Source organism: Melopsittacus undulatus, chromosome 11 (genome assembly GCF_012275295.1).
Source record: "Melopsittacus undulatus isolate bMelUnd1 chromosome 11, bMelUnd1.mat.Z, whole genome shotgun sequence".
In the NCBI taxonomy this organism is placed as follows: domain Eukaryota; kingdom Metazoa; phylum Chordata; class Aves; order Psittaciformes; family Psittaculidae; genus Melopsittacus; species Melopsittacus undulatus.
Window position 1 is genome coordinate 4,031,398 of NC_047537.1, and position 21,908 is coordinate 4,053,305.

General features: G+C 41.8%; 2 protein-coding genes across 3 annotated transcripts in view; both read left to right on the forward strand.

The window, feature by feature from the left end:
* Positions 1–236: 236 nt before the first annotated feature.
* On the forward strand, positions 237–11,152 carry ZBTB34 (zinc finger and BTB domain containing 34). The gene is made up of 2 exons (XM_034067794.1): positions 237–320; positions 9,216–11,152. The coding sequence occupies exon 2, from the start codon at positions 9,238–9,240 to the stop codon at positions 10,735–10,737; it is 1,500 nt and encodes a 499-aa protein (XP_033923685.1). The 5' UTR covers positions 237–320; positions 9,216–9,237; the 3' UTR covers positions 10,738–11,152.
* Positions 11,153–21,308: 10,156 nt separating this feature from the next.
* The window catches only part of RALGPS1 (Ral GEF with PH domain and SH3 binding motif 1), a 76,975-nt gene continuing 76,375 nt past the window's right edge, over positions 21,309–21,908 (forward strand). For both annotated transcript variants that reach the window (XM_034067329.1, XM_034067330.1), the window contains exon 1: positions 21,309–21,438. The gene's annotated coding sequence lies outside the window, so the exon portion shown is untranslated. The remainder of the gene's footprint in view (positions 21,439–21,908) is intronic.

Genomic DNA, 21,908 nt, shown 5'->3' on the forward strand with positions numbered 1-21,908 from the left:
ATCTCCACCGCTTTCATCCCCTGCCATTCCCCCCGTGTGCTGCGTTTCTAACAGCGGGGCCCCGACCTCGGAGAGCTCCGGGAACGGCTCTGCCCAGCACGGCCTCGCTGCCCCGTCCGCACACGGGAGGCCGCGGCCGGCCCCGGCTCAGCCCCGGTGCACCGGCAGCTCCGCCCGCCGCACGTCACCAGGAAGCGGAAGCGCTGCCAGCGGAATCAGTTCCGGGTGCGAGGAGCTGTGGGAGCGGGCGGGAAGCGGCGGTGGGAGCGGGCCGGAGCCGGGCCGGGGATCCGCCATGTGAGAGGCGCTGACAGCTCCGGGTGAGCGGCGGCCGCGGTGCGGGACGGAGCCGTTCTGCGGTGGGGGGGGGGTCCCGGCGCACTGACAGACCCCGTCGGGGCGGCGGCTGCGGGGCCCGTCCGGGAGCGGTGTCAGCGGTTCCCGTTGGGGCTGCGCTGCTCCCAGCCTCGCTTCGCCCGGAGCCGGCGCCGCGTAGCCCGAGTCCGGGTGTCCGGCCGGGGCCGGGGTCCGCTCCGGCCGCTGCTGGGCGGTGGGGGAAGCCCCGGTCCCTGTCAGCGCCCTTCAAAACCCCGGCAGGTGCGCGCAGAGTTGGGTTGGTTTGAGAGGAAACCGAAGCCGAGCGTGAGCTTGGAACGAGCCCGAGCGGTCCGAGAGACACTGATACGGGAGAGCCGGGCTGCCAGGATTAGCTGCACCGCAGCTTGTGACAGAGCTCCCGGCGTGTGGCGTTGGGATGTGCTTTGCCTCGTTGCCTGGTCGATGAGAGCTGCGCAGTTGTTGAGCCTGTCAGAAGTAACGGGCTGGGGCAGCGCCATGAAACGTGTTTGTCAGAGCTCCTTTATATCTCCTGCAAGAAACGGTGCTGGTATCTAGAGAATACCGGTACTTCCCGGGTTAAAAGAAACATTGGTGCCTGACAGCTGTGATCTGGGGAAGAGGGACTGAGGGTAATATAAAAGAACGAGTAGATAGATTAAAATGCATAATAGTAACCAAGTATTACATCGGTAGCACATAACTTACTGCAATAGCGGAAGGTACAAAATCTCTCTCTCCCACCACACTTAAAGTTCTGGGGGTGTGTATGTACTTCAAGTCTCATACTATCAGCTAAAGAGGTTCCTTTCTACTGACAGTGGCTTCTGGAAGCCCGCAGCTCAGAGCTGTCAGTGCTCACAAAGTGTGCACAGTATTTGTTTACGTTTATATAGTGCATATCTAATGAAATTGATGCACGAAATAAGTTTGTGATGGTCACTTGTAGGGTCTTGTCACATCACTTCTGTAGTAATTTGTAGAGCCAGAATGTAGAGAGTATTTGCACTGAGGTTGCAATTGTTGTGTGAAGCTTTGTTTATGCATCGATAGTTGTTTCATTTTTTACTCTTTTAATCACTTCCATACAGGCAGTTGTGAGGAGGACAATTTGAGAATAAGGGACGAAGGTTGGACTTCAGTTTCACAACTGCTTTCTTTGCATATTTGCTCAAATAAGAGGCTTCTGGTTTATTTGTTTTGCTTTGGGTTGTTTGGTTTTTTTCTTCTATGAAATGCTAAATTTGCACTTCTAATAATTTCCCATTGCACCATGCTAAGCATTGAGCTTAGGTTGGTAGCATTATTGATATTGGCATGTGTATGTGTATATATATATACACACATAAATCAATTGTTTTTAATTTGGTTGTTAAGATCACCCCCTCCTTCAAGTGATTTTTCTGTTCATCACATTGTGAATGTTGGTGAAGTGAAAATAAACACTTTTCAGTTGTTAGGAAAAAGGCTGAATCAGTAAAAATACCCTTGCCCAGAGTGTAGGGGTTTGATGTGCTGCTCACCCCTGCAAGTGGTGGGACTGTGTCCTCCCATGCTCCTTGCCTGGCAGACAGGACTTTTACCCTTGGTTTCACTGTTGATGTTTGGTACTTTTGAGTGTTGCCTCTGTGTCTGCAGAGGAAGGATGATGACATTTGACTTTCACTGTTATTGTTCTGATACCTAGTGACAAAATTGTGCAAAAACAAAGTTTTCTAGTGCTTACATTTCAGCCTGTACTGACTGGCTTCAGTTTCTGAGGAAACAGGGGGTTTCCTGCATTTTTATGAGGGAATTTATTGAAGCTTTAAGTTTTAATGTAGTCTCAACTACAGGTTCTGTATTTTAGTCTAAAATAGAAGTGAAGCAGACTCATTTCAAAGCTTGCTTTGAAATTGTAGCTTACTACAGGTAATTCACTATTTCAAGTGCTGGCTGAACTGTCTGTATTTCCTTTGATTCCAATGGCCACTTTTTTTTTGCTTAGTTCAGACTTTCCCAAACATAATACACTTTGTGAATCAAAATTATAGTGATTTGCAGGTGGTTGACAATTGGAGGAATGAGGATTTGAATCCTATTTTGTTAAAAAAGAAACTAATTGCTTCCATAGCTGTTTATTTTTGAGAGATGTGGTCATTTCCACAACTTTTGTATTGCTCTGATATTGGACTACTAGAAAGGTAGTGTAGTTCTCATGTAGGGTTTTTTTGGGGTATGGCTTTTGCATCAGGAACTTACTGCAGACTGTTTAAAATAGTGCTGAGCTTAACAAAAGTGAGGGCAGGGAGTTTATGTAGAAACACAGGATTGTGCAAGCTGGTTTTAATCATCCTGGCAGTTTTATTTACCTGCTAGAGGTGAACCTAACAGAATAATGTGTTGAACTGAGCTGTAAAGGGGTTTCAGATCACTGGAGGTATAAAAGATGCCATAAATAAAGTGCATTTTAATCTACTGGGGATGCTGCAAACAAAATGAAGTTTCATGCTGCAACAGAAATATTAAAAGAATGTTCTGTTGTGCTGTAGCATCTCTTAGGATCTCCATATCACCTTTGTTAAACTTCCATCTGAGTCCATGATTGTCATTTACTTATTCTGAGATATCAAACTTTCATGTCTATATGTAGCAATCTCTTCAATGTGTCTAAGTTTAAATGTATTTGAGTTTAAAAACAAGGAATGCAAATCAACCTAAGCAAAGATTCTTGTTTGATTTATTCTTCTATTGCTGATAATACTTAAAATTCAGCTTTGTAATTCTCTGAAAACTCTTCTTCACAAAAGAAGAGTATAAGTAAGAGTGATTTAGGAGACTGTGTTGTTTGACATGACAAAGATTTGAGCACTAAGTACGTACTTATTTAATTTCCATTGGAGGGAAGCTTTGAAGGAAAATGGATGAAGCTGTTACTTTATGTGGTCGGGCAGATACTTGCAATTTTATCACCAATCTTAAAGCCTATTGCTTTGTGTTTTCTTTGGTTTTAGTTAATAACCATGTGCTTGTGAATTACTGCTATCAGGTAACATCTAGATGACCGTATTCAGACAGAGTAAGGTTTCCACAGCTTTTTGCTTGCCAGAATGCTATGACTTAGATGATAAATAATATGTTAAAGAGCTTTTAAATGTTAGTTATATGTGGTGCAGTCAAAGTTTAGAAAAATCTAGTTAGTACACAAAGACTTATTTTATAGGTCTCTTCCATTAAGCTCCAAGTGTTCCCTTAAGTGCCAAGTGGAAACATTTCCGCAATCATTCTTTCTGTGGTTAGAAGGAGTTGTTCTAATTTTATATAGATGTCTAGGCATGGCTCTGATTTTAGTGCATAAATTACACTGAGAAGTGTGTCATTAGGTATATTTTCTGTCACCAGGAGGATGCCTCTGGCAGTGTGTTGTACAGAGCACGAAATAGACTGCATGGATGAGCTGAGAATACACAAGGCTCTATTTTTAGTATTCATTGTGTGTGTTTCTGGAAAAACCTTTAGTGCAATTGATTTTTAAATCTGTAGAAAATAGCAGAATCTGATCATCTCACCTGAGGTAAATATAATTTAGTTTCCTTCGTGATCTTTAAAGGCTGGAGAGTTCTTAAGAAAATGGCTGCTTGAATTTAGGAAGAATTGATGCAAAACCCAATGCTACGTATTTACATAGTACTGCCTGTATTGTTGTATTATTATAAGTACGCTGTAGTTCTGCACAAAATTGTCTCCGTTGTTGGGAGAGTAGCTTGCCCTTTTACATTATTTATTTGTTTGTTTATTAATGCCTGTGATACTAAAATCTGTCTCCTCACTGTAGGGAAGCTGACCATGCTTCAGAGCCAGATTTTCAGCAAGGCAGCAGCGCTGTGTGTCACACTACATTAAGGCCATGCAAGGGCACTCTGCTATATGTTGGCTTTTCAAAGAGAATATAGTACTTCGATGTTATGAGTAGAAACTAGCAAAAGACTGTATGATCGGTTTCTTTCCTGATTTCAAAGATTATTTAAAGAGGACTCTTAGAAATGCCCCTAGACTGTGAAGTACCTGATTGTAGTTTTCCTTTGGTACAGCCTTAATTATTGTTGCTGCTGTAATCTGAAAACAAAGGCAAATTTGAAATGTAAATTTAAACAGAAAGGAGTGAGGGTGATGAAGATTTTTGCCCTAAATCTTCCCTGATCACAGACAAAAGAGTTACATTGCTAGGTTAAGATTCTCTTGAATACATTTTTGCAATGACGTCTTTTCACAGCTGGTGTAGTAAACACTCAAAGCTCCAAAATGCAAGTGAGGAGTGTAGTGATTTGTACAAATGGTTGTTTCTTTCCTTGCTTTTTTTTCTGTATACTGAGCAGTAATGCATGGAGTATCCATTCTTGGTGCCGTGGAGCACTTTTCTTGTTTTAGTCTTAATTTTTGTTATGATCCTCTTAAGTTTTCTATGTATTTCAGTTTTCAGACACAGCTGTGATTCGTAATGTCTGTTTTTTCCCAAGGAACCCATGTTGCTGAGCTAACTAAAGAAAATGCATTGGATCTTTTCTCACACCTTTGTGTGAGTTCAGATGAGCAGAATTTGTATCACTCACCTGTCCATGATAACACCAAATCATGCATCAGTGGTGAATGAAATTAAACAGGTGCAGACTTAGAAGCAGAAACTAATACGACGTTGGCAGACACACAGCTTCATGTTGTAGTTATATGATGCTTCCCCGCTGCTACTGTATGATGTCAGTAAAATTAAAATGCTGAATGTGTTTTGTCACCATCTATTCTTGGGTTTTTAAGTGAAACAGGAGCTTTTCTAGAACATAATTTTAAAATTAAGTTTCTTTTGAAATCTAATGTGAAATGTTATCACTCTCATGATCACAGGTTACTGCAATGAACACTTGTTTGAAGACACAGGTCAGCAATCCACTACTAGTAAATTCATACTATGGTCTATGTTTGCTGTGTCAGACCCTGATGAATAAGTGTAATGCAGGCGTGAAGAGAATTGATATGATTCTTTTGGGTGTGACTGGATCATCTCCTACAGAAATAGACAGGAGCCCTGCAGAGACTTAGTGAACTTGGTGTCCTCCTCTGGCCTGTGATTTAAAACAAGGAAGCCTTTAGCCAATTTCTTGGATATATAACATCTACAAAACCCTCAAATACTTTGATCTGCTTATATAGAAAGGTTGAGAGAGTACCTGTTCATAGCCCAGTGCCCAGGGGTGGACTTAAATTGCACAGGACTTTAACCTAACTTTGCACTGTGCCGCAGGCAGGGGTGGAAGCTAAAGCAAGACAAAATACATTACATTTTAACTGTGAGAGTACCTGACATTGCTATGACTTATCTTAGTCCTCCCTACCCTTCAAATGCTTGAATTTGTATAATACAAATAAAATTATCTTCATTCTGAACTTTTGATATGTTCAAAACTAATTTGTGCTTTAGGGTATCTTTCTGCTACTGTCCTCACCCCAAGAGAAGAGCTTAGGGAGACATTTCAACTTGGAGGAAGCTGTTAAAAAATTGGAGGAATAAATAAGATCATTCTTCTAACTATTATTCATCAATAAAACACTGCAAGTGGTGCCTGCTCTGGCATGTGCAATGCCGGATTTTTTCTCAGGTCTTGCCTTCCCAAACTGATACAATGAAGTTGGAATACTCCAGCAAAGTCACTGTAGTCTCAGTGCTGTTCCTGCTGCAGTCCTGCCTGAATGAACCCTGAATGTGGGGTTCACTGGCATCCTTGCCAGTTCCTGGAGTGCTTCAACTAGAGATTTCAGAGTCTGTCTGGAAGTGAGGAAAGGGTTTCTCTTCTGCCAAGTGCTGCTGCTCTTCTAAATTCTTGTCATTTAACCCCAGCTTTCTACAGATGTTTTCAAGGTCACAGGAAGGCTGTGTCTTCCAAGGAGACTAAGGTGGAAAAGTAGCCACAAGTGCATGCTGTAGCTTGTTTGCTTGCTTTCTTTTAAGAGCAGATGGATAGAGAAACTCATTATCCGCTGCTTTTTGGCCTGTGTTTTCTGTACTTGATCCATTTGCTTTCAAAGCAATACTGTATATTCCCTTGATCCCTATTTTTGGTTTTTTACTGCTTACATTGACAGCCACACTTGCAGACTTTTAGCTCCATCATTTTCCCCACTCACTACCAGGATTTGTGCTGTTCACTCCTAACATTCTAAGGAAAATAAGCTGCTTTGTTCCCCAAAAGAAAGATTAAACAAATCTGAGAACAAGGATGTAAAATTACTTGTGCATATATCTGCCTATGGACATAATTGGGTGTTCTAGAAGAGTTGTGATGTGTGAGGATCATTGCGAATCCCTTTCCTCTTTATGTCCCTCTCTTCTGCTTCTCATGCATTCTCTGGGCTGTGGTCACAGTTCATTTTCAATGTTTGGCTAGGGAATGTGAATTCATTTAAAGATACTAAAATGCCATGATCAAAAGAACGTTTCTTTTCTTCTCAATGGTAAGGCATAAAATGTTCATTTTTCTTCTACTCAGGTACCTATCCTTCATTCATTCCTTCTGTCTGGACTGGTGCAAGTGGTGACAATTTGTATTTTAATATTTTGTGTAGGACTACAGTGTTCTCCGTTTTGCTGAGTAAGAGCCTGTAGGGAAGTATGAGGCAAATACTTTCTGTATATGAAAAGTATATGAATGTACAAGCTTACTAAAGAGAAATGTAATCAGGAATGTTCTGGTGTCCCATCTGTGCAGAACTCCTAAGCCCCACACCTAAAGGTAGTGACCTATGTTGGGTTTATACGGAAGCCTGCTACCCTGTCAGGTGAGCAACAAGTTGACAAATGCGTATCCTGACTTCTGAAACTTGTCTTCCCAGTTGCATGGGTGCATCTGGTAGGGGCTTGAGCAGTGGCTCCCTGCACCACATGCAGGGATGCTCAATAACACAGTTGAGGTTTCTGCTTAACTACACCTGTTAGGCTGGGGTTTGTTTGTTGTAATGTTTGATTCCTGACCTGTGTCTGTCTTGCATCAGCTCACGAGCTCTGAATCATTTTGTGGCTTTGTTGCCCTGCCAAAGGTATTTTTGTATAGATAGCTGTGATTATACTGCTTCTGCTAACCACCTTCTAGTCCTTATTTCCCTCAGCAGATGAAAGAGCACATAAATCATCTTTTGTCCTGCTTTCACATAACAACTAACAACTCAAGTGACGTCTGGTTTACCCATTTTAATCTCTGACCCACTGGTATCTTACAGAACATGTTCAGCAACTCTGACAACCTGATTTTCAGTGCTCTATGGGAGTTTTAGGCTGTTTCTAAGTCAGATGTAATGTTAAGTCAGGAAGCTGACTGTCTTGTTTCTCTACTGAAAAGAAGTTCCATTTGTGGAGATTATGAATGTTAGTTTTAAGTGACAGTCAGCTGATACAGCTCCAGCTCTTCCCTGTAGGCTTTTTGCCATATTCCTATCCATTTATTTTGTTTTTAGAGTGTCTGAATTTTCATCATTTGATTTAAATTGTTCATATGTCCCATTACAGCATGTAACATAAGACATAAATAGAACAAAAATATCCACTAGTATGTTGTGATACATTGGACATGCTTCCTGCTTCAGAAGTCAATGGATGATGTTGAGATCTGTTTATGCAGTTGGAAAAACAGGTATGATGGCAATATTATGTTTAGAGTTCTGCATTAGTAAGAATGAGAATATCAATAAAAGCCTGAAGATTTGGGGGCACTGGATTAGGGGCCCAGTATTGGAAATGTAGGGTGGTGTCTGCTACAGTGAGACACACTCAGAGGGACAAGTATGTCTGTCCTTTTTATGATAATACTCCATGAAAAATCGGTAGCATCCTTTAGATCTTGTTTTGAAATGTATACATCTCCCTACAGCCTCTGGGAACATCCTTTCCCAGTGTATCAGGCAAGTTTGAGTACCCATGGCTTCTGAGTTAGGTTAGAGTTCAAATGTCAGATGATTGTAGCTAGGAAATCGCTTCTGTATCAGATGAGCTTCCACATTCACATCATGCTTGATCTAAAAAAATCACAAAAGGAGATTTAAAAAGCTTGTGAGTCCCTGGGTGGCTCCAGCGCTTTCCCTTCGAACGCTGCCTTACTGATTGACCCAATTTCAGTATTATCTGGGAACCTCTGACACACTGGGTAAATAGTTTGGAACTGAGTCCACACTTAAACGTTTCCTTTTACCAGGATTTCCTTGGTTTGTGATGTGTAGATTGAAAGATTGATTTTTACTTTTTAAAGTAATTGCACAGTTTAATTTCTAAGGAGGTAAATGTTTAAACAGAAATGTCCCTGTGCAGTGTATTCATCTTCTCTGAGATGACCTTGACATATCTAGACTTAAATGTTTTTAAAACACATTTGTGTGTGCACACACACATGTCCCTGTCGCTTTCCTTTAGCAGGTTTTTCAAGCCTCGTAAAGTACCTTCCAAAGATCATTCTTGGGCAATTTAACAATGCAAGTATCAATGTAGTATCTGACTTGAACACCTCCTAAAGCTTCTGAAGTTTTTAACTCGCCTAGAGTTAAATCACTTGCCTAGGATTAAATCAGAGTGAAATCAAAGAGTTCCTTTTAGGACATAGACTGTCCCAGGCACCCTGGGATGGATTATGAGCATTGAATTGTGAGTGTTGCAGAGGGATAATTCAAATTGTAGCAATACAAGAAATGGGTAGATTAAGACTTACTTTTTGTATTATAACAAGTGTTTACACCAACTGTTTTGTTGTAATGCACCTTTAAGAGATCAATGTGGTGATTTAACTTCAAAATGTGCAAGCATTTATTTTTTAAATGGAAAACTCTGAATTCATTCTCAGCTGCAAATCTTCTCATTTTTCTTTCAGGTTACTCTTTACATCAGTAGAAATGGACAGCAGCAGTTTCATTCAGTTTGATGTGCCCGAGTACAGCAACACTGTTCTGAGCCAGTTAAACGAGCTCCGCCTGCAAGGGAAGCTATGTGACATAATTGTGCATATTCAGGGTCAGCCATTTCGAGCCCATAAAGCTGTCTTAGCTGCTAGTTCTCCGTATTTCCGTGACCATTCAGCGCTGAGCACCATGAGTGGCTTATCAATATCAGTTATTAAAAACCCCAATGTTTTTGAACAGTTGCTTTCTTTTTGTTACACTGGAAGGATGTCCTTACAGCTGAAGGATGTTGTTAGTTTTCTAACTGCAGCTAGCTTTCTACAGATGCAGTGTGTCATTGATAAATGCACACAGATACTGGAGAGTATTCATTCGAAGATCAGTGTCGGTGATGTTGACTCTGTCACTGTTGGTGCTGAAGAAAATCCTGAAAATCGCAATGGAGTTAAGGACAGCAGCTACTTTGCCAATCCCATTGAGATATCTCCCCCCTATTGCTCTCAGGTGCGACAGTCAACAGCAGGCAGCGATCTTCGGATGGAAACTACTCCAGGCAAAACTCTACGTAGTCGTCTGCAAGAAGAAGGGCATTCAGATCGAGGAAGCAGTGGGAGTATCTCTGAATATGAGATTCAGATTGAAGGTGATCATGAGCAAGGAGACCTGATAGTAAGGGAAAGTCAGATTGCAGAGGTGAAAGTTAAAATGGAGAAGTCTGACAGGCCGAGCTGCTCTGATAGCTCTTCGCTTGGTGATGATGGATATCATACTGAAATGGTGGATGGAGAGCAAGTGGTAGCCGTAAATGTTGGTTCTTATGGATCTGTCTTACAACATGTTTATTCGTTTTCCCATGCCTCATCACAGGCTACAGGTATGTCAGAAACCTTTGGAAGCCTGAGCAATACAAGTCCTTCCAGGTCAATGCTAAGCTGTTTCAGAGGGGGTCGCGCACGCCAGAAACGGGTATCCACTGGTCACTTGCACAGTGATGTTCAGGGCTTGGTGCAAGGGGCTGACAGTGAATCCATGGTGAGTAACCCAGCATATGAAAGCAGTCCACGGGAAAGAAACGCAAGAGGTCATTGGTATCCATACAATGAGAGGCTGATCTGTATCTACTGTGGAAAGTCTTTCAACCAGAAAGGGAGCCTTGATCGACACATGCGATTGCACATGGGAATAACTCCTTTCGTGTGCAAGTTCTGTGGGAAGAAATACACCCGCAAGGACCAGCTCGAGTATCATATTCGTGGTCACACAGATGACAAGCCCTTTCGCTGTGAGATCTGTGGGAAATGTTTTCCTTTCCAGGGTACACTCAACCAGCACTTGCGAAAAAATCACCCTGGCGTAACAGAAGTAAGAACCAGGGTAGAGTCTCCAGACAGAACAGAAGCATTTGCGGAACAGAAAGTAGATAATGATGCTTCAGCTTCTGAAGCTATGGATTCTAGTATGGAAATTCATGCAATGTCTAACGCATCTGATTGAAATACTACATTCTTAGTGCAACACAAACAAGCACATTGTAATGTATTTTTAAAATATATTATTCTTTTAGTAATCTTCAGTACAAGTATAACAGCCGTTTAATTTTCCTGACCTTCTGGAAATCATTCAGAAATGGTTTCTGGAGAAGACTACATAAGTATTCTTTGTTTTTGAAGGAGGCTGGGTTGGTTGTTGTTTTGTTAGGGGGGTTGTTTTGTTTTGTTTTACTTTTGAAGATGCTCAAAATCTAAAGACAGTGTGCTGGGGAAAGCATAGAAAGAGTCTGCCAAAGTGTCCCTACTGGTTGATCTGGCAAGACACAAATTCCAGTGGAGAAAGATATTAGAAAAAGATTGGCAGCTCTGCTGGATACGCAAGGAAGCTGTAATCTTCCCTTATTTTATTTCTGAAGCCCTATTGCTGGTAATGAGTTACACAGCAGTGGGGAGAGAGAGTATTACAGCTTTGGTTCCTTCTGTGTGTCAGGATGAAATCTGTTTGCTTTTACTAATTGTTTTTGGTAGTTAGTCTGTTTATATATATAAATTTGCTTTATATATATAAAATGCTTTCACTTTTCCTATTCTGGTTGAGGTGAATGTAAAAGTATGTCAAGGTTTATACCATGTACCACTCTTACAACTGCTAGGTCTCCTCTCTGTTTAGGATTTAGAACTTCGGACTTTGGGAGGATGGTTTTGGTTTTAAAAGAATGTTTTTGGTTTTCATTTTATTCAACTATTACTTTGTGTGCAAAAGTGAGCAAAGCGAATTACCTTGGTTTACTAGCTTTGCTTTATAACATATATAAACCAAATGCCATAAATCTATTAAATTATGGTTAAATTGTTGAGGGGTTATGTTAGTTGTCCAGAATGCAAGCTGGACAACCTGTGGTGCTGACCTTTTTATATATATAGAGATAGATATATCTATATATATATATATCTTAAAAAAAAATATTAGCAAACCTAAAAGTAGCATTGTGGTTTTAAATGTGTTTTTACTGGCCTCAGAATCTACCTTCATTTCGTACTGTAGAACCATACCAGGTAACTAAATTTAACTTCATCACTCTTTGTGGTTGGTTAAAACCTGAGAGCGATGTTGTTAACTACAGTATTTCCAAGCAGTGTTTTAATAGGTCTCTTCACAGAGAGCTGTTTTCAGGTGCACATTGACTTCCTACTTAAAACTCCAAGTGATATGTTAGCACTTGGAATTTGTACTTTTTTTGTATAGAAAAACAAATACGCTACGGGAATTTCAAGCAATATGTCTGTTATTTCATGTGTGAGTATTACAGAGTTGCTATGGCTTCCCTACTATTTTCCGTGGTTGTTTTCTGCATAAAGGAACTACCAACAACTTTTAATATACTCTAAATCTTTTTGTTTCACCAAATGTGTTTTATTAATATGGTGCTAACTTTGTCATTTAGGTCAGTATAATATATAAAATGTGAAGCATAATGGTAACAGTTAAACAAAAGAAAAAAATAAAAAAAGGAAAAAAAAAAACCCAAGCCCACCACCAAACTAACCAGAAACTCCCCACCCCAAACAAGCCCCAACAAAAAGAACAGTAATAGCCTAAGAGACCTCAAAAGCATGAACTGGCAAACACTACTGTGTAAAATTCTACCTGATGAACAGAATTAATCACGTGCTTCTTTAAAACACAGGTTTTGTATAATTGGGCCTTAATGTTTGTTTAGCAAATATTGAAAATCCATCTTTGAACACACTGTTTAACTCCTGAAATCCAGAAAAGAAAAGCTCATTCCTAAATCATAGGAGAGCAAAAAGGTAGGTTTCCTACCTTGTCAAGCTTTTCTGGCTCCCGTGAAGTTGGGGCATATTTGTGCAGTAGCTTTATTAAATACATTAGTTCTTAATATTGTGACAGTCTGCAATAAGAATTAATTTCACTCAATACAGATTTACAGTCTAAGCCCCACCTGCTCCACTGGAGCAGTTAATTTGAGTACAGGATTTGCTTCTTTTGTCCTAAAATCTGCCTCACTACAGAGGCAGAGGGTGGGGAGATGTTTCTCTCTTTGAAGCAACAACAGAACTTTTGTTTCCAGTAAGGGAAAATCTATGTCTGTGTCTAGGGAAGGTAGTCTATGTGTTTACCCACTTAAAAACATGTTGGTGTTTCTGATACTGTTTTTTTTTCCTGAATGTTTGTTTTAAGTAATTAAATGCAAAAAAATAATTAAAAAAAAATGTGTTTTGACAAATGAAGTTTGAGACATGCAAAATCCAAGAAATGTACAGTTATTCTTCACCCTTTATCTTGGACCTGTGCTGTGGTGCCTTTGGTGTGACCTTTTTCCATGGAAGTATGAGTTGAGAATAGCAGGATGTGGGTACTAATTTTATATTTCTTGAATTTCTCCATGTCACAATCTGAACATTATTTAAATCTAGTTCTTTGTATTTGTAAATGTATTAAAATGGTTTGAGTTTACCAAAGAGTGACTTATCCAAAACTGTCTCTGACAAAAAACAAACAAAAATAAACCAACATCACTTTGATTGTACAGGTTCAGGTTCAAAACATTGTAACAGGACTGTTAAGGGGCAGGAAATGATCACTTTTTCTACAAACTCATGATTCAGCAGTGCAAGTTCTGCTTGCTCCTGTTCTTGTGGATGCGCCATTTACCCTTTCCACTGCTAGCAGTGTTAATAATTATCAAGCCATAACACAGTACTGTAAAGTCCAGCAGTGCTTCAAAGGATGCATACGTAGGTGAGCATAAAACATCATCTAGCATTTACATTGACACTTACCAAGTGTGTAACTCTGGTAGAAAACGAACTTCAAACCTGGCAACATCAATTGAATTGTGCCTTGTCACATAGTGGTATGCCAGGATGAACACTGTCATGGAACATGAAGCATTATGTGATTGAAGTTCATTTCACAAGTCCACCAAAACAGAGTATGCTGTGTTACTTTAAGCAAATGATGGAAGTACTGTACAGTGTCATGTATCTGTACAGTTTTAAGTTAGCACAGAGCTGTTACACATTTCATTTACAATAAATGCAGAAGTCAAAAAAAAATATGTGAAGAAATATTTGACAGCAAAATAAATCATGAAATTATATAGGCTGGTTCATAATTGAGTCTCTTCTTAATCTACCTTTTTAATTATAGAAAAATGTGAAAATAGTGACAGTGTCCTTTCCTCTAGATGTTTAACCTATTATGACAAACTGTGAAAATAAAGGATTTTATACCTTTGCTAATGTTTGTGGTTTTAAACAGCTATTTCAGTTTTCTTAAATCAGTTATCTTCCACATTGTTTCTTTTGAACTTGTAAATACATTTAGAAAACAGCTTTGTAAATACAGTAAATTAAAAGTTCAGTTTGGTCACTAAGGCCTCAAGATTGGCTCAGCTATTTTAGTGTGAAATCTTTCAATAGCATAAAGGATACTGTCAGTTCACTGTTCAGCAGAATATACTGTAGGCCTAAATTGATAGTTCTTAATGCAGTCTTCCCAAGCATAAATTCATGTTTTATGCTGAAGCCTTTGGTTTACTTTCAGACAAAACAATGACGCCTCTTAATACGTTTATGGGAAGAACAGCAGGAATAAAATCAAGGGCTGGGAAAAGATCGAATGAGCTTTACCTTTAAATATATATATATATATCTTATTTGAATTTTTGTATTAGTTTACTGTGATTCTTTTATTGTCATTTTTCTAAACAGGTTTCACGTGAAACCATTGAAAGGGACTCAAATATGCAACACCTAATCTATTTTCCAAGGGAATTTTTCCCTTGAATGGTGCTTTTTGACTGGTCAGGGTTATTTATTAAATTTTATATTTGAAAGTATTTCGGGAATTATGTAAATTCTTTATATGAATCTGTTTATTTCATGAATTGTAAATTTCATAATACTCAGTGATTGAATCGGAAGTTTAGTAAAGTCATTCAAAATGTTCAAAGTTTATATAATCTGTGTGCATTTTACATATATTTTAACAAGTGCCAGGATAGTTGTATTTAATATTGTAGATATAGAACTACTTGCACATCCCTGTGACAGCATTAACTTATGAGAGTTTACATTTTTTAAAAGAAATGCTAAACAAACAAGCCTGAGAGCCGTGTCCTGTGTTTCTTCAGGGGGTGTGAAGCTGAGTGTCAGGAACAGAGCAGGTTCACTTCTAGTTCATGAAACTCCTGCTCTGGTGGCTACAAGAAACTGCTGTCTTCTCCCATTCATATACACTATGAAGTCAGCCTGTGGGCTTGTATTGCAAGCCTCTGGTTATGTATCTGGTTAGAGGTAGAGCTCTTGCACGATTTAACAGTGTTTGTTTCTGACTGAAAAATGGTATTTTTAAATAACTTTTATTTGTATGGTTGTTTTTCATGAGAAATAATTGAACAGTTTGAATGACTTGACTTGTCATTATCTTGCAATATAAACCGGTAACCTCACAACTCCACACTTCATCACCATATGAAGTAAATGAAGCTAGCTAAGCTGATGCTGTAACAATAAATAACTTGCCATTAAGGATTATTTTATAGCATGAATTTTAAAATATTTATTCAAATGATATTTTACTCTTGTATTCACTTTGGTTTTAGATTTGTGACATGAATATTTCAGTGCTGCTTTATTTTGTTCTGATGAATTTGTTTCTTGCTTGTAAATTGCTTTTTTTATGGTATAAAGTCAATGGGAATTGCTGTTTGTAAATTAAAATGCTTCTAGAGCAAATATATGGTGTCAGTGTCTACATTTAGGTATTTAATTACTAAGGAACTTGCATTTTAGATGCTTTTCCTGAAGTGTCATAAGAAGCTGTGGTTTAATACTCATGTACCAACAAGTAATCACAACTCCTGAGAGACAAACTACACCTGAAGTTTCTCCTTTTTGCCAGCATTGCTGGTTTAGTCCTGAACAGATGGAGTTTTGTGCTCCAAAACCTTGTCCAGCTCTCAGAGCAAAACAAAACCTCGGCTGGGTGGTGGCAATCTGCCTTGTGCTGAGCCAGCGGCAAGTCACTTGGGCTGGGGGTCATGTTTCTTTTTGACAGCAGCATTTGCATTTTATGTTATGCCATATGTAAGAGTAGAGCTAATTCTGTCCTCAGCAAGCATAAGGGTACAGCTCCTCCTAGCCCACAATCTTGAACTGAAGCTACTTTCTGCTGATAGCCCAGCCTTAACTTGCTTCATGGCAGCTGGCTGTTGACAGCTCTGTAAGTGCCTTTGTAACAAGCAGCTTCTTGGAGGATTTACTATATCCTCAACCAAGTTGTATACTACCAGTGATTTGCTGAGACAGACTTACCCTTCCTGGGACAACTGGAATTTTGCAGAAAGCATCTTGGTTTATATTCATGGAAACACAGCTGATACTATTAAATCTGGTTCAAATTTACCATCATCGTTGCCAGTATTTTATTGTGAGAGATGTATGCCAGCAAAGACTTTTGTTCTCTAATAAAGCTGAATTAAATTTAACTAGGTTTTAAACTCGTGGTGGCAAAGGGTGTGTTTGTCTAATGCTAATGCGGCTGAAGGATGTAGCTATCTTTACTGGCCTTGGGGTTTTGGGCGGTGGGAGGTTGGTTGGTATGGGCGGATTGAGGAAGATTTCAGCAAAACATCTGCTCAAATTCCCTTGCTTATATGGACTGAAAACATGTGATGTAGAATGGGCTAAAGAAGACATGACCGCTAGGAGAGGAATAAATGTAATGTTGCTTTGTCCGGGAGAGCAGGGAAACAACATAATGTGCTTCTTGCATCCCCCTCCTTATCTGGTTTGGTTTGTTTTGCTTGAGCTGGCAGAATTGTTCCATCTTGTCAGGCAGCCATCCAAGTTAGAAATAAGATGCAGCAAGGTTGTGTCCATGGAACTTGATGCAGCTTTTAGAGCCAAGCTGCTCACCAGTTCTTTCAGGAAATACTTGCTGTGTTTCCTTCATGATAGGTTTCTGTCCACAGAGCAGTCGTACAGGCAGCTTTAGCTCTTTCCTGTGCAGACTTGTGAGTTGGGAACCATGTGAGCTGACATGATCCTCCAAAACTGCATTATAAATGTCACAGACTTGTTTACAGCAGATAGTCCCCAAAGGGAATGTGGCACAGATGTCACAAAACACTGGGCACCTTGTGGAAATTGCTTTAGCTTGCAAGTGTACAGAAGGGGCTGCACCACAGCATCACTCACGTGCCCCAGTATCTCGTGGTTATTGCTGTTTGAAGGCAAGTGGAAAGTTTCCTCCTTGATATGGCTGACTGGCTTTAGTCAAACAAAACAAACATGCTGGATTTTGTTTGTGCTGTGCAAGTGCACTTTAAGCTACGGAGTTCCAGATAAATTTACCCTTTAGACCAGATACTGTTCATATGGACACTAAACTTTTTGGGAGTGATGGGGGAAGGGCAAGTTTCTAAGAATTTCACATAGAATCTGGAGAGGGGCTTCTGATGAGAGCCTGTAGTGACAGGACAAGAAGGAACAGCTTTAAATTGACAGAGGGGAGATTGAGATTAGATTTTAGGCAGAAGCTATTCCCTGTGAGGGTGATGAGGCTCTGGCACATGTTGCCCAGAGAAACTGTGGCTGCCCCATCCCTGGCAATGCACAAAGTCAGGTTGGACAGGGCTTGGAGCAACCTAGCATTAAAGGAATGCCCTTGACCAAACAAATGCCCATCCTTCTATGAAGAATGATTTAGGTAGTTTTGCAAGGCCGATGGATAATTCATTAGTAAAGAGCAGTGTAAAGGGCAATACTGAGGTGCTTGTTTGAAAACATAGTAAGCAGGGAAAGGACAGTGACTCTGGCTAGATAAAAGTGAAATGGGATTGTAAGAAAATAGATATATTGAGAATTAATGGAAAAGCCCTTAAAAGTGAAGATACACAATTGCTTTTGGAAGAGAAAACTTGTGAAAACAATTAAGGGATATGACCAACGCAACGAGATTAGATAACTGTATTTGGAGGTTTAATGTGTCAAAACTTGTCAAGCTAGTCAAAGCTCAAGTGATGATGTTACAATCAAATTTCACACAGTGTAAAGCACAGTGTCTGTCTCTTCAAGAGTCATTCATAATACATCAAAAGACTTCGAAGTATTTGAATAGTCTCTTAAGATTGATTTCTCTCCTTCTGTAGAGAGAACTCCTCTGATACAGGACATGGAGTTCCACTGGGCTCAGATACAAGATGACACAAGTCAACTGCCTGTGTAAACTGGCTCATAGCTTCAAATGACCCCTTCTTTGTCCATGTTGTCCACACAAAGATGTGGAAATAAGAGAAACTCTGGTGGTGTACATTATTTTAAGATTCAAAAGATGTCTCTAGACTACCAGAATAATTCTGATATTCTTTGCACTTAGCACTTAGAAATGTTTCAGGTTTTTCTTTAACTCCCTTTTTGTCTAGTGAACATTTCTCAATGTATTTTTGCTGCATAGAAATCAAACTTCATCTAGTTCTATCTAGAGACACACCACTGACCTTGGGTAGTTCATATTTGTTTAAAATTGCAATCCATGGCAATAATTACAGTACCAGAGTACAATATGTGTGGTTAAACTTCAACTTATCTGCTTGTTTAGAGTGTCCCTAATAAGTTGGACAATACTTTAGGCTACTTCAGCACAGATAGCCAATGAGAGAATTGTATTGGCTTAACAAAAGTAACTTATTTCCAAAGCACGAATTTGGTAAAGCTTGAAAAAGTTTTTCTCTAAATCAGCTTCAAGCAATGCTGGCAGACAAATGCACACAGAAAAAAAGTTTGGTTATTGAAACTGATAGTTTATAATCTTAAATAACAAATGAGTTCTTGATCTACTTTCATTTGGTTCATTTTTCCTACTTTCTAATGTATTGTGCATGGATTCAGCAGAAAAATAAAAGAAAATTCAATCAATGTCAGTTGAACTATAGACAGAAACATTGTATTAAAATTTTGGGAAATTACCTGGCTAATGGCATTGTCCAAAGTGACATTATGTGGCTGGGTACTTTGCCAACCCTTTCAAATAACTCAGGTCAGTACAACCCTAAATCTTGCCTATGCATTTTTTTCCACCAGAGGGTGCTGGCCAGTTTTTGAAAGTATAAGTTAGGGATCATTTAAGGTGCTGCACGTAGGAGAAACCTGAAACAGGAACTAAAAAAAGGTTTCCAACCTTTGTTATAGTAACCTCAACAGGAGCGGCTGCCAAGTAATCCCATTCTTAGCAGGGCAGTGTTTATATCCAGGATTTCAGAGGATGTCCTGCTGTAATGCACAAGACCTATTTAGGCAGTGGCAGTAGACATCTTCACTTTGCAGTACTTTAAGCATCAGTTTGGAATCTCAGAATCTCATAATTATTAGGATAGGAAGTAACTACCTTTCAGATACTTTTTTCCTGAATCCTTTAGAAATACCAGTAGCTATATATATATGTAATTATTATAATGTATGTAATTATATATACTATTGTTATTTTAAGAGGACTGTAGCCCATGAACTCCTATTATAATGCCCTGGCATTCTGATATAGGACAGAGTGGAAAACATTTTCCCGGACAATCTTGTACTCTTTCTCTAGTGGGAGCTGATGCTAGAAGTTTTAGAGGAAAGCGCATGTAGCTTAGTAGTACCAACAGGATAAACTCTGCCTATCTCTGACTGGAGATTCATATGAAATTAATTTAAATTCTTCAGCCATTCTGGGGGTATAGTGTGCAGGGAAAATACCTTTCCATATAGTGCATTTGGCTTTGATGTGGATATGGAGTTGTGAGCATCAGTATTCACAAGCAGATCCCAAATCTATGTTTATAGTATATTTTCAGATAGAATCTTTCTGCTTTGGAAAGAAAGCTCAATACATTAATTGGGATGTCTGAAGGTGTTTAAACTTCTCTGGACTTGATAGTCGTTGGAGTTAACTAGTTACTAGTTACCCCTAGTCTCCTTTAGTAACTGGGAGATTGGAGAGAGACCTGGTTTCAGTTGTTAAGTTACTTTTTTCTCCTTCCTATTTGCTGGTGCAGTGCTGTTTTGGCTCTAGTCTGAGAACAGTGCTGATAACACAGCATGGTTTAGCTGTTGCTCAGTAATGCTTACTCTGATCAAGGACTTTTCAGTCTCATGCTCTGCCAGTGAGGAGGTGCAGGGGAAGCTGGGGGGAAGCTGGGAGGAAGCAGGACACCTGACCCAGACTAGCCAAAGGGGTTTTCCATACCACAGCACATCATGCCCAGTATAGAAACTGAGGGAAGTCACCTGGAAGGGACCCATTGCTGTTCGGGTTGGGCTGGGTATTGATCGGTGGGTGGTGAGCAATTGCAGTGTGCATCAGTTGCATTTATTGTTTTTCTTTCCCCCCCTTTAGTTTTATATTCTCTCCCCTTGTTACTTTCCTTACCATTATTATTAGTAGTAGTAGTTCTGCATTATACTTCAGGTATTGGACTGTGCTTATCTCAACCCATGTTGTTTACATTCTTTCAATTCTCCTCTCCATCCCACCCAGAGAGGGGGAAAAGGGAGTGTGAGTGAGCAGCTGCATGGTGCTGAGTTACTGGCTGGGCTTAAACCACAAGAGACACAATTTATGTGTTCTGGACATGATACTATCTCTCAAATGGCCCCTAAGTACCCTCACTAGGGTTTTGCTCTGTCATGTGCAACACCGCAGCTTAATTTGATGGACTAGAAAGCAATCCTGCATGTAGCTAATACCACACAGGGCAAATGTTTTCCCTTCAGTGCTGCTTGCAGACCACCTACCCGCTGATCACTGCTTGTGGAGAAGCTGTAATTCAAAGAAAGATGCACCTTGCTTTTGCCATGCAGCTTGGAGCACTGTCCTGCACCTCTGTCGAGAGGTGACGCGTTTAGAATGTGGTAAATCATGCACGGTGGGAATATCCTCTCTTCCAAGTCTGCTCAGGAGAGCCCAAAGCCCTGCCTGTTGCTGTGGCAGAACGCGTTGCCTCACTGCCGAGCGTCTCCAGCACCGTCGCTGGGCTGTGAACCCGAACCCGGGCTCGGTCTGGGGATCGAGATGTTCTTCCATGTACCGCAGAAGAGGATTTCCTGTCAGCACCGCGGCCAACGTGAGCGGCTGCATTAAACCCATCTGCCGCCTCTGGGGTAAGACGGGCCGCGTTCCCTCAGGGAGCGTCTGAACCCTCCGCCCGGTGCCGGGCTGCGGGCGGGACCGACCACGGGCCCGTTGTCCTGCGGGGACAACACCGGCGCCCCAGAGCCCCGCTTGCGGCCCCGCGGCCTGCTCTGTGCCGCTGTGGGCTCGTCCTGTGTCGCTGAGGGCTCGTCCTGTGAGCGCCCACACCGGGCCCGCCGGCGAGAGGGCGGGAGCAGAGCCCTGCACGCGCAGCGCACCTGCAGGCGGCGGCGGCGGCTCCTGCGCAGTGCCAGCCCCGCCGCCGATTGGCTAGCGCTCCCGTGCGCAGCTGTGATTGGCTGCCCGGCTCGTCACTCCAGCGCTCCCCGGTCCCGCCCCTCGCCCCCCCCTCAGCCGGCTGGGGCCTCGTCCGCCGCGGCAGCAGCGGGTGGGGGGCTCGGTCTGGCGGGCGGCCTGAGGCGGCCCAGCCCCGGCCCGCTGCCGCCGGGAGGTTCGCCCCGAGAACGTTCGTAGGCGACGCTGGGCGCAGCCGGTCCTGAGCAGGTGAGACGCGGACAAGCGCAGCGGGACAGGTGGGACCGAACCCCCTCTCTTCACCTCAGCGCGGGGCGGCTGCGCTCGCCCAGCCCCGCCCCGCTCTCGGCTCGTCCGCCGCAGCCCCCCGCCCGCTCGTCCGTCGCCGTCTCTGCGTCGGGTGTGTGGTGTGGCCGGAGCTCTGCGGTGACGGGCCCGGCAGGAGCCCGCCCTCCAAGGACGCGCAGCTCCTGGGGCTCCCGGCCCTGTGGAGGGGCGGTGAACGGGGCGCAGTTCGTCTCTGCTGGCTGGCGGCGGCGGCGCGGCCCGCGGGCAGGTGCGCTGGAGCAGGACCAACGCCGCTCACCGCGGCCTCCGGCGCGAGGCCCCGCCTTGTGAGGGCCGCTCTGGGCCGGGCCCCGCCGGGTTCTCACTGAGGGGCGTCGGCGGGTGCCCGCGGGGCCTTGCGGAGCGGTGCCCCCTCGGGAGCGGCCGTTGGG